This window comes from Cryptomeria japonica, chromosome 11 (assembly GCF_030272615.1).
Source record: "Cryptomeria japonica chromosome 11, Sugi_1.0, whole genome shotgun sequence".
In the NCBI taxonomy this organism is placed as follows: Eukaryota; Viridiplantae; Streptophyta; class Pinopsida; order Cupressales; family Cupressaceae; genus Cryptomeria; species Cryptomeria japonica.
Window position 1 is genome coordinate 241,955,245 of NC_081415.1, and position 15,922 is coordinate 241,971,166.

At 33.4% G+C, this 15,922-nt stretch overlaps 1 protein-coding gene across 1 annotated transcript; it reads right to left on the reverse strand.

Annotated features, from left to right (window-relative positions):
- Positions 1 to 419: 419 nt before the first annotated feature.
- On the reverse strand, positions 420 to 14,030 carry LOC131027791 (uncharacterized). Its single transcript, XM_059214163.1, has 11 exons — positions 13,554 to 14,030; positions 13,378 to 13,479; positions 6,138 to 6,451; positions 5,760 to 5,923; positions 4,623 to 5,650; positions 4,116 to 4,406; positions 2,859 to 3,980; positions 2,574 to 2,621; positions 1,864 to 2,409; positions 1,288 to 1,776; positions 420 to 1,182 (listed from the first exon to the last, which is right to left on the reverse strand). The coding sequence occupies exons 1-11, from the start codon at positions 13,704 to 13,706 to the stop codon at positions 544 to 546; spliced, it is 4,896 nt and encodes a 1,631-aa protein (XP_059070146.1). The 5' UTR covers positions 13,707 to 14,030; the 3' UTR covers positions 420 to 543.
- Between the last annotated feature and the right edge of the window lie 1,892 nt (positions 14,031 to 15,922).

Sequence of the window (15,922 nt, forward strand, 5' to 3'; positions counted from 1 at the left end):
AACATATTTTAAATATGTTTAATTATTAAAATATAAAATTTATAAAAAATTAATTTACATTTAATCCAAAATATTAATATTCTTTTATATTTTTTATAATTTTTATCATCAAATTATTTGATTTACTAATATTCAAATTAAGAAATATATAATATTAAATTATATTAAAAATATCAACATTCTAATATGTTAAATTAATGAGAACAACATTTTATAATATTTAAACATTTTTATACTTAATGTTCAGATATTTTTTTATTTAAAAGAATTTTCATATTTTTATAATTAAATATTTAAATTTGTATGTCACGTAAAATTAAAAAGATTAGAACTAAATATAACCTTGTCATCTTTAAATAAATGTTAAGATTAATATATTAAAAAGGCTTAAAACTTTTTAAATTAAACAGCAAAGATAATTGAGGTATAATCAATAGTTGAAATATGTCATTGCCTTCATCTACATTTATACACAAACTACTACAGCTCTCATTACCATTCTTCACTCCTAGTCATTTCATCTAGGAATTTTGCTTTTACTTTCTAGCACTCTTCACATATTACATGTTTTCCCCTTACAGTACATTCATATACTGTATTCCTTTCCTCACCGCATAAACTGCAACTAATTCCATTATCAGAATTCCGTAGTTTGAGTAAAGGTTCACAGCAATAATGTTTGGGATGCATGATTCCATCTCTCCACATGCTCTCTTCACTTTCCTCAACATCTCCGGTTTTTATGTCCTCCACCAAATTTTCCTTGCTATCCTTTTCATCACCACATGGTAGTTCTACCACTTCCATTCCCCTCCTACTTAACATCTCACCATTTCCATCCACCAACACTACTCTCATCTCCCACTCTCCTTTTGGACGATACCAACTCTCCCTCTGCTCACTAGCAAGACCCAATACCATTCTTCTCAACTTCACTATCCTCTCATTTCCTCCCATTCCATTTAAGTCCTTTAGCAAAAAAGATCTAACACAGAGCCAAAATTCGTACATATCATAGAAGAAGTCTTCTGTGCAAGGGACATCATCCTCGTTTTCTTTTGCACAGATGTCTCTGCGAGCAACATAAAACACCAGGAAGTCCATTTCCAACATTGTCAAAGCACAATTTAAGCCAGGGGCGAGCTTCAACATCATTACTAAACGATCCATCATCTCCTTTGCCTATCACAACAACTCAATTCTTTTATCATTTTGCCAAAGTAAAGATATATTCTGAGATGTGTAGCGAATAGATAAGACAAATTTTACAACTTGCTGTAAACTCACCTTGTTTGAGAACTCCAGATTCGGAAAGACAAATTGCAAATTGGATAAAGAATCGAATTTGAATGCCTCCCACTCTGCCTTTGCCAGTTCTTCTTCACGATCTTGAGAAAATGGATACGCCTCCAACCCCCACCTTTCTATCATCGGCAGTGCATTGTCCTTTGAAATCCTTCCCTTCTTGTCCACCACACAAACGCGTGGAAGTTTTTGATGCCCACCCGAAATAGAAGGCCGCATTTTGTACCTGTCTATCAACCATGGATTTGGTACCACTGGCCACGGAGCATTGGCAGTCACTCTCTCAAACTCCTCCCATGAATTCCATTCCTGATATATGTGTGGAACCCAAACAAGTTCAGCCTCATAATTATGGCTGTCTTGCATCTCCAAATACATTTCTTTCACGACTGAGGTGCGCAATACCTGTGTTTCCTCAAGATTTGTGTAGAGCAGTAATATCATTTTTCCTTGTAGAGCGGCAACCTTTACCTGCAATTATTATTCTCTATTACTCAAACATTCCTTCAAAATTAAAGTAAAAATACATTTTAACAAAAAATTACTCGAAAACAATACCTGACGGTTTTTACTGAGCAAGAGATAATCTGTTTCGTTAGTTACCAGCAATTCGTTCAGCAATTCAATATTGCTCTCTAGAGGAGTTTTTGTGAGAAAGTTCACTCGATTGCACATATAAGAAGATATGTCTTCCCACGCTGACAAGCATCTTAGGCCGTTTTCTTCTAATTCATCAGTGCTACGGAAAACTGCAATGTCAGAAATGTCAAACAAAGCAGATAATTTGTGATAGAAAGAGTTGTCGTCAGGTGTATAAGCCAGGATTGGGATGGCCAACTCAGATGAGATTGATTTAAAATGGCTCCCAATATATATGATTTGCAACTCTTTTGAAATACTTTGCAGCTGCTGCAGGTTCTTTCCTAATGCTTCCCACTTCTGGCTAGGGTGATATTCCTCATCAATGATGAAGATGAGTGGAGTTTGTGGTTGAAGTGAGGATGAATGGAAAGGGCGTTCATCTGCATCAACCAGAAGCCCTTCCTCATCAAATACCTTTGATAACACCATGTCCAACAACAAAGCCCTTTCTCCTTCTTCACCCTGCAATTGCAACGCAATGATAAGAACTATGATGAAATGCAATCTAAATTTTGCACAAAAAAGAGAAGAAAAAAAAGGGTGACTGCAACTTAAATTTATCCAAGTGAGGATGAATGGAAAGGGCGTTCATCTGCATCAACCAGAAGCCCTTCCTCATCAAATACCTTTGATAACACCATGTCCAACAACAAAGCCCTTTCTCCTTCTTCACCCTGCAATTGCAACGCAATGATAAGAACTATGATGAAATGCAATCTAAATTTTGCACAAAAAAGAGAAGAAAAAAAAGGGTGACTGCAACTTAAATTTATCCAATTTGGAGCCCTACTTCACATAGATAGCCAAGACAATAATGGAATAAAATCTTACATTTCTCCTCAAATAATAGTTATTTGCTCCAAAATTAAATCTACTTTATTTTAGCACTAAATAAAAATGACAACTTATACCTGAGGGACGGCTGTTACCACCGTCAGATTCCTTTCTTTTTGGCTTTTCGTTTCCATCCACCGCTCTATCATTCTTTCACTGCCTACAATGTCGAGGCGCCATAAGCTCTTGATATTCCCCACCTTATCCATCCATTCACCAGCCAAACTCCCACAATTGGAAAGGTCCAATCTTATTAAAGATCGGAGAAGATGGAAATCATCAGAAAGCTTTACTAATTTAGAGCATCCTGATAGAGACAACCATTCCAAGCAGCCCAAATCCCCAAAATGGTCTGGAAGATGGAATAAACTATTACACTCAGACAGATCTAGACGCTTCAGTGCTACAAGGCAATGGAAGTCAATGGGCAATTCGTCCAGTTTATCACATCCTGATAAATTTAAGGTTTCTAGAGAAGTAAGATTCCCAAAACCTAGAGGCAGGCTTGACAAGCTCTTGCAATTATTCAATTTTAATTCTGTCAATCCTCCCAGGTAATGGAAGTCATTACACAGCTCTTGTAGGCTTTCACATCCATATAAGTTTAATTTTTGCAGGCAAGTGAGCTCACCGAACCTTCTGGGAAGCCTCTCCAATTTTGTACAACCTTCTAATGAAATTCTTCTGACCATTTCATTTTTGTAAATATCTTCTGGTAGTTCACTTAAACTTGAACAGCTATGAAAATTTACATCGGATCCCAACGCAGACATCAAGCCTCCAAGGTTATGGGGAAGACATGTCAGACTTGAACATCCATATATTGTTAAAGAAGTTAAAGCTGTTAAGTTTTCCAAATCACGTGGGAGCTCTTGCAGACTCGAGGAACCTGACAGGTCAAGCTCAGTAAGAGTGGTCAACTCCCCAAATCCAGCCGGCAACTGCTTCAGATTACAACAACTCAAATCCAACTTCTGCAAAAACTGGAGCCTGACAAGAGATTCGGGCAATTCTGTTAGGTCTCGACACGAGGACAATTTCAACCTTTGCAGATGATGTAAATTTGTAAAGCACAGCGAAATCCAGTCAGCTTGACATCCATCCAAGGTCAGTTGCTTTAGTGAACACAGACGTCCAATTTCAGCGATTCCATGTATTCGGCCACCCCTAAATTTGAGCACATTTAAATTTGGAAGATTCTGCAACGATAATGTGAACGCTTTATTCACAACTCATATCACACTTTTTTCAGATTTCGAAATGCTGAACATTGAGGGAAAAGTTAAAAAAAAAATCACAATTGACAAAAATAAATAAATAAATCGACCACTTACCATGGACCGACTCAAAATGACATCCTCCTTAGGATTTCCTATTGATAGGTATCTCAATTGGTTGAGGTTGAACATATTGACAAGTAAATTACACATCTCACTTTCTACATGAAGAAACCTTAGCTCGTCAAATTGTTCGCCGCATTTCCCTTTTATAGTTATCATCTTGGCTGCTTCATTTCCCATACGAAGTACTCGCAAAGACCGGCTCATGGCATCTAACTCTTCTGCTGATATAAGCAACGGACTCTTCATGCTTTCTATCCATATTCCTTTTATTTGGGAAACACGCTGTTCAAATTCAGACATGTTATCAAACTAATTTAACAAAAAGCCGTTTATAAGGACTGGTACCAAATAATTTTATTTAATAAAATGTGTGCTCAAATTAATTAAATCAATTGTAAAAACATATATACCTTTCTATTTTTTTTTTTTATTTAGTATTATACATATATACATCATTCTGTTCATTTTTTATTATATTTAATAAAAATTTAGATATACCTCTTTATTTTTCAAGGCCACTGAAAAAGCTTTTGCATCATTGAATCGGTTGTCTTTTGATTTGTTACGGCCAGCTGTTAGAATCAAATCATGAATCTTTATCTCCTCACCTTCTCTCTTGATGAGAGCTCCTCCTTCTAAACATTGCATTTCTTCCCATCCCACAATCTGTTCAACTTTTTCCCATTCCCATACCCATACCCAACTAGAGAAGTATGAGCATATATCAAGAAAAGCTTCTTTAGCACTTGGATTAAGTCTATCATAAGTAAACAGAACCCTCTGCTCATCAAAATTGTACATCTGACTACCACTAAAAAAACCTCCATCTTCTATTGAATGGAGTACTTGCTCATAAGGTTCAACTTCATTCTTCCGTTGATGAAGATAACATCCAATAAGCTCCAAAAATAAAGGACAACAGCTGCATTTGTCTGCTATTTGCCTCACCTGAGGTCTTTCTTGCAATATGAACTCCATTTCTCTATTTCTATCAATATTTTTGCATAACACTTTAAGCGCTGCATCAATAGAAAGAGATCCTATGTCATATGGTTCACAAGATTCAATTCCACAGCATTCAATTACTCCTGAGACACTTTTATCTCTAGCTGTTATGAGTAACCGAAGTTTCTTTGCACTAGAGACATCCTTAGGTAAAAGATTTTTCAATGGTTCTATATATAGAACATTGTCAATATATATGAAAACGGGTCCTTTTTCTATAATTTCCTTCAAGATTTGTTGACCACTTTGAAAGTCTCTTAAATTATGTTTGGTGCCAGTCAAGTCCTCCAAAATCAAGGATTGGAGATCTTCTACATTGGGATCTTTTTCTAGGTATCTAATCAGAGTAATTTTAGAACATTTCCAGTCTTGAAGTTTTCCTGGCAGAGAAGAATAAACTGCATTTGCTAGTGTGGTCTTTCCAGACCCACCAATACCATAGACAACCACTGCTCTTGCTGCACTATTACTCTCCCAATCAAGTCGTTGAATGACTTCTTCAATTTTGTCTTCTATTCCAACTGCTAATTAGAAACATGCAAAATGTTACAATATATCAATATAACTCCTATAATTATAATTCTTAACAAGAAAAACTATCTCAATAACAATTAGCTATTGATGTTTTACCTGCATCATGGTTGGGGATGGAAACAAGGGGAAGAGGCCTAACTAAGGAGGTCAATTTATCATCTATCATGACACTTATTTGTAAATGAAGCCAATTGCGCATGTCATCCATATCACTCCTAAGTTGTTGAAGCTCTCGTCTATCTCTTGCAGCTTTCCACACCCTTTATATTATCCAATAAAATGAAGTGAAATTACAATCCAAACTAAAAAAATATGTTGACAAAATAAAAACATAATGCATTCACATAAAAAATCCACACTATATTTAGTGGTTACACTAAGAAGTAATTCTTACACCAAATAACCAAGATGATAATTATAAATATACATTAATACTTAGAAACAAACAGTTCAAAGGTTAAAATCATTATGTACCTTTTAAAACCTTTTCTTTTCTTCTGGGAACAACATGAGATGGCTCCTTCCACTATCATTTCTATAGACTTTTTCAATTTATCATGCAAGTTCTTTTGCACATCGGGAAGCTCATGAAGTTGAAGTATTATTTTTGACAAATCACTCATAGATTTCAAAAGTCTTAAACACTCTTCCACATTGTATTTAATGGTGTCTGCAATTTTTAAGGCTGCACCCACTACTAAGAATCCCACTGCAACCCAATGAACACTTCCAATAGCATTCAACACTTTTATGCTTGTTTCATGTTTGTTTCCAGAGTATTCTTTTATCTGCATAATTAATAACAAATTTAAAACAAATAAATTACTAAAAAATAGAATGAGTATTTCCTCTTTGATTTTTTTGTAAATATTCACACTTAAATAAAACAAAAAGATTCAATCATAAATAAAATAATATTAAATTTTAAAAATGATATTTGTAAATAATTATTATATCACTACTTCAAAATTTTAAAATGATTTGGTTATCTTATGAGTCTCTTGTTTTACTATATTTAATATATAGAGAATTATGAATCCAAATTGAAAAATAAATAAAATTATTTAAAAAAAAAAAGACATCAAATCTAAATATTTATGTTTTAATTGTTGAGAATGATGGTGTGTCATACTATTCAACAAACTACAAATCAACTATTCTTTTACTTACATAATTATTAGTTCCTTCCAACGCAGGATGCTAATGCATTCATGCAATCCTATTTTCTTATTAACTTAACCAAACATTAAAAAGAATTAAAATTATTTGAACAAATTCTAATAGTCTATATTTAATTTTCATTTAAAATAATTGTTAAAATTTATTTTCTTTTATTCTTATTGATCTCAAAATTTCTCAAAAAAATACACAAATTTTTACATCATTACTGTTTTGTCAAAAGACGAATTTTAAAGGTCATTAATATTCTAACTCCCCGTTAGAGTTTCAAAAATATGGATAATAATAGAATTGCTCAAGTATGTACCAGCATTATCTAAGACAATAACATGAACTGGAATTTAGAATGTCATTGTTCCCTTTTAAATATTATGATACTTTTCCACTATCATTTGATTGTAACGGTTTCATATAGTTGGAGACAAGTGGTCAAGGTTCTATTTTATTTGGAACACCTCCACAAAAACCAAAAGATGACATATTTCATGCATTTACCCATCATTTGCATGTCAAATTGTTTCAAAATTGAATTTTTGTTTACTAACATTTGATGTCATTGTAGATGCCTCTCGACATAATTATACTTGACAGCCAATTTTTACATTATTGACATTATTGTGCATGAGCTGTACTGTTTCGTCAATGCAAAGTGTGACGTATTTGCATTTCCTTCATTAAATAAAAGCAGTTTTTGATGTCAAGGGTTTCAATTTAATGATTGAAATTTGTATTTTTAAAATTGTCTACAATTTAATTATCATGATGTAACCAAAATTATAATTAATAATCATATTTTTATTTAAAATATTTTATATTTATAATTTTTTATTGAATATATTTAATTTAAATTAACAAATTTATGTGCTTTATCAAGTTGTAATTTTTTAAATTTATTTTTTCCCTTTTAGTTATATTTTGTTAAAGACTTTTTACTTTTATTTTTGTATACATACATGCATACATGAATACTAAAACTCTAAAACAGGATTATTGACAAGTAATATAAAAAAACAAAAGAACAAAAATAACTACTTCATTTTTATTAGTGAATTATTGAATTACTATTTCAAAAGTTTTACGTCAACTCTCGGTTCACTTCATATTTACTATAATTATTACAAAGTTTCATATTATTATAAAAAAATTATAATAGTTTTATATTATTTATTTGTCTACATTTGGGATTACTCTATCCCTAATGATAGTGTTGCCTAGACAGTTGTTTGTCGTAGGCAAAAGGGAAATTCTACCCCCCTTGCCCAACCCCCCCATTGTCAAGTTTTGGGTATTTCTCCCCACTCTTGAGTTGGGTTGGGTTGTTGTTAGTTTGACAGGCTTGTTTGGCCTGTCTAACTTTGTTCTTTTGGGGTTTGCACCCCTACTTGGTCTGTTTAAAATTGATAGTCTCTGGCTATGTAAAGGGTCAACGCCCTAGTTAACACTGCTTTTTTAATCAAAAACATTTGGAATTACCTAACAAATCAAGATTTTCTCTATTTTTACCAATAATGTATTAATTTTTTATTTCAAGGTTTTTTCCCTATCTTAAACTTTAGCATTTGAATTCCATTTATGTTTTGTGATGTTATGTAAATAGTATGTCATGTGTACCCTAGGTGAACTTAATTATTTCAACACAATAAGTCAAAATTACATATCACATTTTTGATAACATATTATTTCTTAGAACCCATTAATGGGTCTCTAAGGTTTTATCCTTCTCCTATGGTTGTGTGTCCTTCTCTTTGGTCTCCCCCAGAGCCCAATTGGATCAAAATCAACTTTGATGGCACATCTCACAATAAAATAGGGACCTCTAGTGCATGATGCGTAGCCAAAGACTGTAACGAAGGGATCATTTCTTGGTGCAAACAACACTTATATCCGAGCACAAACAATGAAGTTGAGTTAAAAGCAACCTATTTGGCAATTCAAGTAGGGAAGAAACTAGGAGTCGACAAGTTACATTTGGAAGGCAACTCCCAAATTATCACATAGGCTTTAATTCAAGGCAAAGCTCAAAATTGGAGGATAGACAGGGGATTAAATGGATTAGAAACCTACTCAATGCCTTTCAAGAATTCAAGAAATCCCACATCTTAAGAGAATGGAACATGGATGTTGATGCATGTGCCAATCAAGCGTTTGATTTGCAAGTTGGTGACATTAGGTGGGAGGTAATTCCTCCTAATGGCTAGATCATGGAAATATTTTTTAACCTTGACAAGCTAGCAACCACAAGAAATCCAATGTGGGGATGGCATTCAGAGGTCATAAATATAGATCGTCTTATTGTACGAGATCTTTCCAACTTGGGCACGCAAAGATTTGGTATCATCTTAAATCCTTAGTGGATTAGGCACTTGTTTAAACCATAAAACAATAGTGGAAAAAAGGTGGCGGTGAAGTTCATTAACTCACACATGCAAGCGAAGATAATGTCTTTTCCATTTAAAATTGCCATCCTCGTAAGAATAATGTATTAAATCTCCTTAGTAAGGACGCTGAGGTGATTGGTTTGGGTTCTTTGATAAGCCTGGATTTAAGATGTAAAAGGAATCGGAAAGATCATATTGTCACTCAACTTTTGCTCTATCAAGTCAAATCCACAGGGAGTGTAATGCATTTGAACCTTTCTCTTTGAAACACACGATCGATGATGGCATTTTGGGGGCGTATCTCTGATGAGAGATTGACAAACATTTTCCTATATGAGAAGACTTTTCTTAAGAGAGTTGAGATTGTCTTCGATGATGAGTATTTGTGAGGTGAATTCAAATACTGAATGAATGTCAAGATTGCCTTCATGTTCGCGACGTGGTGTTTGGAACTGGAGAGCAAAGAGCAAGTGGAGTGGATTATCTGAGGTTGTGTTCGAGAAGAATGGTGTGGATGTTTGGATAGTTTATTGAGGATGACTAGGGATAGGACAGGTTTTGTGTGTCCAAATGTCACTTGGTTGCATGTTAGTGAATTCAAACTTTCGTTGTGCCCTTACCTCATGTGGACTGCCAACTGCAATAAGGAGGTTTAGCATGCCTCTGCACAGATAGGGATGCATGGGTTCAAGGAGTTCTTGAAGATGTGGGAGAAGCAAGAGCTAAAGATGGAAATGGAGAAGTGGGGAGACTTCGAGGCCAAATCCTCCTAACCGAGGAGCTCCACATCCACAAAACACAAACATAGTCATCTAAGGAAGTCAAGGAAAGAGGCATGGCCCACGCACACTATGGATTGGCTTCCCCCCGAGGACAATGACGATATTGAAGACCCGAAGGAGAAAATGGAATAGGCCGAAGCGTCCAATGGAAAAGGCAAGGAGATTGTTGCTATATCTTAGTACAGAACACTATTTGGTATTTGATATGTTTTGTTCAAATGCATATATGTAAGATGTTGTATAAATTTTGTTTTAGCTATGGAGAGGGGATTAGATGCTCAGTTTTTAGCTTGTCTAGAAAAGGGGGCATGGATGATACTACACGTATATTTCAATCTACGTATATCTTAGTACAGAACACTATTTGGTATTTGATATGTTTTGTTCAAACGCATATATGTAAGATGTTGTATAAATTTTGTTTTAGCTATGGAGAGGGGATTATATGCTCAGTTTTTAGCTTGTCTAGAAAAGGGGGCATGGATGATACTACACGTATATTTCAATCTACGTTTGGAAGACTTGAGGATGTAATAATTTTTAACTAAGCAATATGAAAAACATTTACCAATTAAAAAAAAAATATCATTTCTTAAAATATTTTTAAAGGGTCAGTATGTTAAAAAACTGAACCAAAATATTATTTATTTAATTAAATTATTTGAAGTCCTAATTAATGGTGTGCCTAGATTGAATCCAAATTTAAGCCAATGATAGCCCTAACTATTATAACTTTCATTGACCCAATAAAATTATGAATCACAATTTACAAGAATCTATTGCTTTCAAACTATTATTTGTTATGAGCTTGAATTGGTGTTTCTTAGATCATCTATCAACTAGCCAACAAATGGTATTAGTACAATGCTAAGAGGCAAGCACTTGCCACTAACACACAAAAAATTTGCAATCATTGGCCATTTAAAAAGATCTCATTTGTCATTCCAACTAATTCCAAGTTAGGTTTTGACCAAAATTTCTGAGTTTTAACAAATACATTAACTTATTTCAAAATTTTAATTTCAATGATCATTGTCTTTCAAATACTCTTAAACCAATAGTTAAGTAAAATTCTACTAGTCAATACACTAAAACACAAACACCTCATAAACATTGGCTCAATAAACTCATTTATTTGATAAATTAAAAAAAGAATTACAACAAATTTGTAGACTAAAGCACAAATATAATGTACCATTTTGTAGCCTGTCCTAAATGCTTCTCCCACTAAAACTTCATACTAATATAAAAAATCACATTATTGACACAAACTTGAGCTTGATTTGGATTTTCAACCAATTTTTTTTCCTTGAAGTTTAACTAAATAATTTTTTTATTATTTCTCACTCTTCCCCCCCCTCTATATCTTTCTTCAAATCTTCTCTCCCTCACTATCTATATCTCATCATCTACATATCTTTATTTTATTCACTCCAACCCTCCTCTCTCTCTATGTATACATCTAACTCTCTATTTATCTATATATATCACCTCCTATATATTTACCTTTCTATCTCTCCTTCTCTCCTTCTCCCCTTCTCTCATTGTGTCCCCTTTTTTATCTCTATATTCCCATATTCCAATTACTCTCCCTTTCTCAACATCTTTCCCCCTCTACATATTTTTATCTCTCTCCTCATCTATCAACACTATTAGCAGGAACTTAATGCATTGTGTCCCTTATCTTAAAAGTGTCTAATAATAATATAATCAAATCTTTTAAAATATATATATTTAAATATGTATGTTAATATAGTTTTACCTTTGCTTCAATATATATATATATATATACCTCTACATATTTTTATCTCTCTCCTCATCTATCAACACTATTAGCAGGAACTTAATGCATTGTGTCCCTTATCTTAAAAGTGTCTAATAATAATATAATCAAATCTTTTAAAATATATATATTTAAATATGTATGTTAATATAGTTTTACCTTTGATATATATATATATATATATATATATATATATATATATATATATATATATATATATATATATATATATATATATATATATATATATAACTTTTACATTTACTTTTGCTTTAATAATTGTTTCTTTTTTAGATATATAGATACATATATATTAGTTTTACTTCACATTTACTTTTGCTTCATATTATTATTTCTTATATATATAAACCCTCATGTGCCAATAGTAAGTAGATATGGATAGAATAAACAATGTATTGACGTTTGTTTTAAACTATTTTATTCTAATGAACTTAATTATTGATAGCAAATTTAATTTGTTTTATAATTGTTATGAGTTTTTGAAGATACAAATGTCATTACATCCAACATTCATTTTCATTATAGATTAATCTTTAGCACAATTTTTTTTTAGTCCTAAAAATAATTAGATTTAGGTATACAAATCTCAAAATGATATTTAAACACCAAGTTAAGATAATTTCCATTATTTTTTTTATCATTGTAATGTATTTAATGAATAATTCCAAATAACTTTCATTTTAACACTAAAATAGTTTCTAATAATTTCATTTGTCCATCACTTCTAACCATTTAATCATAATTATTGGAGTAAATTACATAAGCTCTTCTGCTCTAAAGCCTTTTATATAGTCTACTTTGTATATCTTTTATAAGAGAATAAAAATCATATTTTTCTTTGACCATATCAAAGAGGGAAGACTTTCAATTTAAGCATGTGGTTTTTTATTTATTGATCAAACTGAAACAAAAAAAAATTAATACAATAAAATAAAATAGAGAGCAGTCAAAGAGAAGACTGCAAAAGAATATTGAAACTAATCCTAGACAGCTGAGACAATCAACTTGAAGCTACACTTCTCTATTATTGTAAGTGATGATTTTTTTATGAATTTTTTTTTTTTTTTTAATTAAGTACTTCATACTCCCATGTCAATATCTTCCTTCAATGAAAGGAACAAGGTATCCATTAAAAGCATGTTGGTGTACGGCTAAGACTTTTGAACTAGTTCAAGCATCATCTATAATGATCAAATAGACAATATTACACAATCTTTTTGAACACTGTTCAAAAAAATGATGAAACGGACAATATTACACAATCTTTTTGAACACTGTTCAAAAAAATGATGAAACGGACAATATTACATAATCTTTTTAAACGCTATTTAAAAAGATCAAGCAGACAATAATAATCTTACAACTTATTTACTATCATATCTTTGATAAACAGTCAATAACACACTTACAATCATCTACACTAAAAAATTTCTTAAAAAGTTAATAGTCTAGTAAACATGTATTTCGATTTCTATAGTTTGCTGGTGTGATAATAAGAGCCCAAGGAAAATTAAATCACACCGAAAGTCATTTGAAAAAGTAGAAAAATATTTATAAGACGCTGTGCGTACCTCATTGGCAATGCGCGTCACATTTGTTGACACCTGATCTACAAAATTAGAAGCCTCAGAGGGAAGATCACCCAACTGCTCTCGGATGGGATTCTTTTTTCCCTGCAAATGAAGAGTTGTTTAGTAACAAAATATGGAAAAACTCGAAAGAAGTCAATAAAGGGCAGGGTTTGTACCAGCTGAGCTTCGTAATGATGAATAAGATCATCAATTTGCTTGACAAATACGCGAAGATCGAAAGCTCGCTTATTCACCTGTGTGTTCAGAATCTTATTGATAAGTTCGGCAGGCGTATCAGAGGACGAAGATGAGGATGGAAGGGAAGACATGTTGAAAGAATGAAAGAAACTACAAAAGATAGCTAAGATGAGACTAGAGCAGATTTGGACAAAACCCTTAAAAATATAATAAGAGTGCAGGGTATTAAATACAGAGAAGAGGAAGAAACTGCAAAAGATAGCTAAGATGAGACTAGAGCAGATTTGGAGAAGACCCTTGAAAATATGATACGAGTGCAGGGTATTAAATACAGTGAAGAGGGCAAAGCCCTATATGCAGAGAAGAGGAATTTAAAGCGTGTTTAGAAAGATTTAACAGTCAAAGTAGTACCGTGGAGGCAGCTTCAAGGAAAGCAGTTCACAGGTAACGCGAAAGCCATTGTGTCACATCATTCAGCACTTTAGTTTATGTAGTAAATGTGGTCAGTGCCCAAAGCGCGTATGAGTGTCGCCTCACTCAGCACTTCGAGACATTGCGTCGCATCACTCGTTATAATCTCTTGTCCGGATGTACAAATTTTCCACGGTGGTGGAGACTGAGCTGGAAAGGTGTCATGGAGGTAGTGGAGAATGAGCTGGAAAAGTACCATGGAGTAAGTGGGGAAGGCATCTCCTTTCGTCCCATCACGGAGTAGGTTGTACAGGGGAGGCACGTTCGAGGAAAGCATGGTAAAGGCAAACGCCAAAGCCATTGGGTCCACATTACTCGGCAATTTAATCTCTTTAGACAATGTAGAGGAGAGGTGCCAATAAGTGCGTGGGGTTCTAAACATGCGATGCTGCTCGGTCGTTAGGGGTACACAGGGGTGCGACTGTTCACTCATTACGTGTCCCCTCTCCATCCAATAATCAATTATTTTCAATCCAATTATAAATCAACTTTGATTTGTACATAAACTGGTTAATATTTGATTTTAACATATATATTAATAGAAAACATTAAGTACAAAACAAGGCAGTGAAACAAGTACGACTAAATCAATCACCAGTTGTTCATAACAGTGACAGCTTATGTTTTGCACATCAATGGGCCCTATGCAGAACTTATATGTGCTCCACATGAACAAAATTTAAGTAGACAATTCATTGTAAGGGGAGGCATGCCACCCTACTTATAAACCAAAGTATCAAAAATAGACTGCCACATGAAAGACCATCAACACAAAAAAAGACTACTATAGGTAACTACACCCTACAACTAAGACCACATATGCCTATGATTAGATGTCCAAGTCCACACATTTTTGGACCATCTATCGCATTTGTCCAACTCTACAGCACAGCAACTCGTCACCTCAACGCACATCTACTAGTCACTTCACCACCTTTCCCGCCTGCATCAACAACAAAAAATGTATAAGGCCACCATTTTCCACTAAAAGTCAATCAACTCAAACATAAATGGTGAAATCAATTTGGCACTGCAAATTCATTCAAAATTTGAAGTGACAAGAGTATAGACATTAAAGAGGCCACCCGAACAAGTAATGTGTTTAAATCATAGAAATATAAATGAAATCATATCATTTGAGTCACAAAGAAGAAACATAAGGCATCGAAGAGGAGTAAGAAGACACATAAAGCATCAAATAAATGGAAGAAGACATAGCAAGCATCCAGGGATTTGTCTTGTTCCAATTTATATTGTTAAACCCTTTCTTTCCCTTTTACGTTCTGAAGGAAGTGTTCTTTCTTTTCTTTTCTTACGACAATGTTATATTTATTGTTTCCTTCATGTTCCAATATTGCCTTGTTTACTTTCTTAAAGTTTGTCCACCAATTTTGTTAGAATCAAGGAACACTGAGAGGAGCGGGAGGGGGGAGAGGAATCAATGTTCTGCAATTTTTAACTTCGATAACTTGTTCTTTATACCACTTAATGCAAATGAAGAGCAATAAAGTGTAGAAACACAAATCAAAGATCAATAACCCGGTTAAGGGAAAAACCACACTAGGATTCAAACCCACAATATTAGTATACTTTGTTAAAAGTATAAAAATATTACATAAGGGGAATGCACATGCATTCAGGCACACTACTTAGAGCTCACTGGTCAATTACAAGTAAGGGCTACAACTCTGAAAGGCTCACTGCCTTACAAATATTTATTAGAGATTACAATGAGATTTGAATTATGAAATAGCATCAACAAATGCCTAAGTATAGTTCCGGTTAAACAAAAAATACATATTCTTACTCTGCTCTATTTTGATATTCGGCATCATACCGGAGCTCAAATCTATACCTTGTGCACGTGAAACTGCAC

What these genes read in the sequence shown, in the direction of transcription:
- LOC131027791 (XM_059214163.1), bottom strand. Translation starts at nt 13,706, where the DNA reads ATGTCTTCCCTTCCATCCTCATCTTCGTCCTCTGATACGCCTGCCGAA. An exon ending in TGACGCGCATTGCCAATGAG is followed by an intron (nt 6,452 to 13,377) that starts GTACGCACAGCG and finishes TTAATTATGCAG; the next exon opens with ATAAAAGAATACTCTGGAAA. An exon ending in TCATTTTGAGTCGGTCCATG is followed by an intron (nt 3,981 to 4,115) that starts GTAAGTGGTCGA and finishes TTATCGTTGCAG; the next exon opens with AATCTTCCAAATTTAAATGT.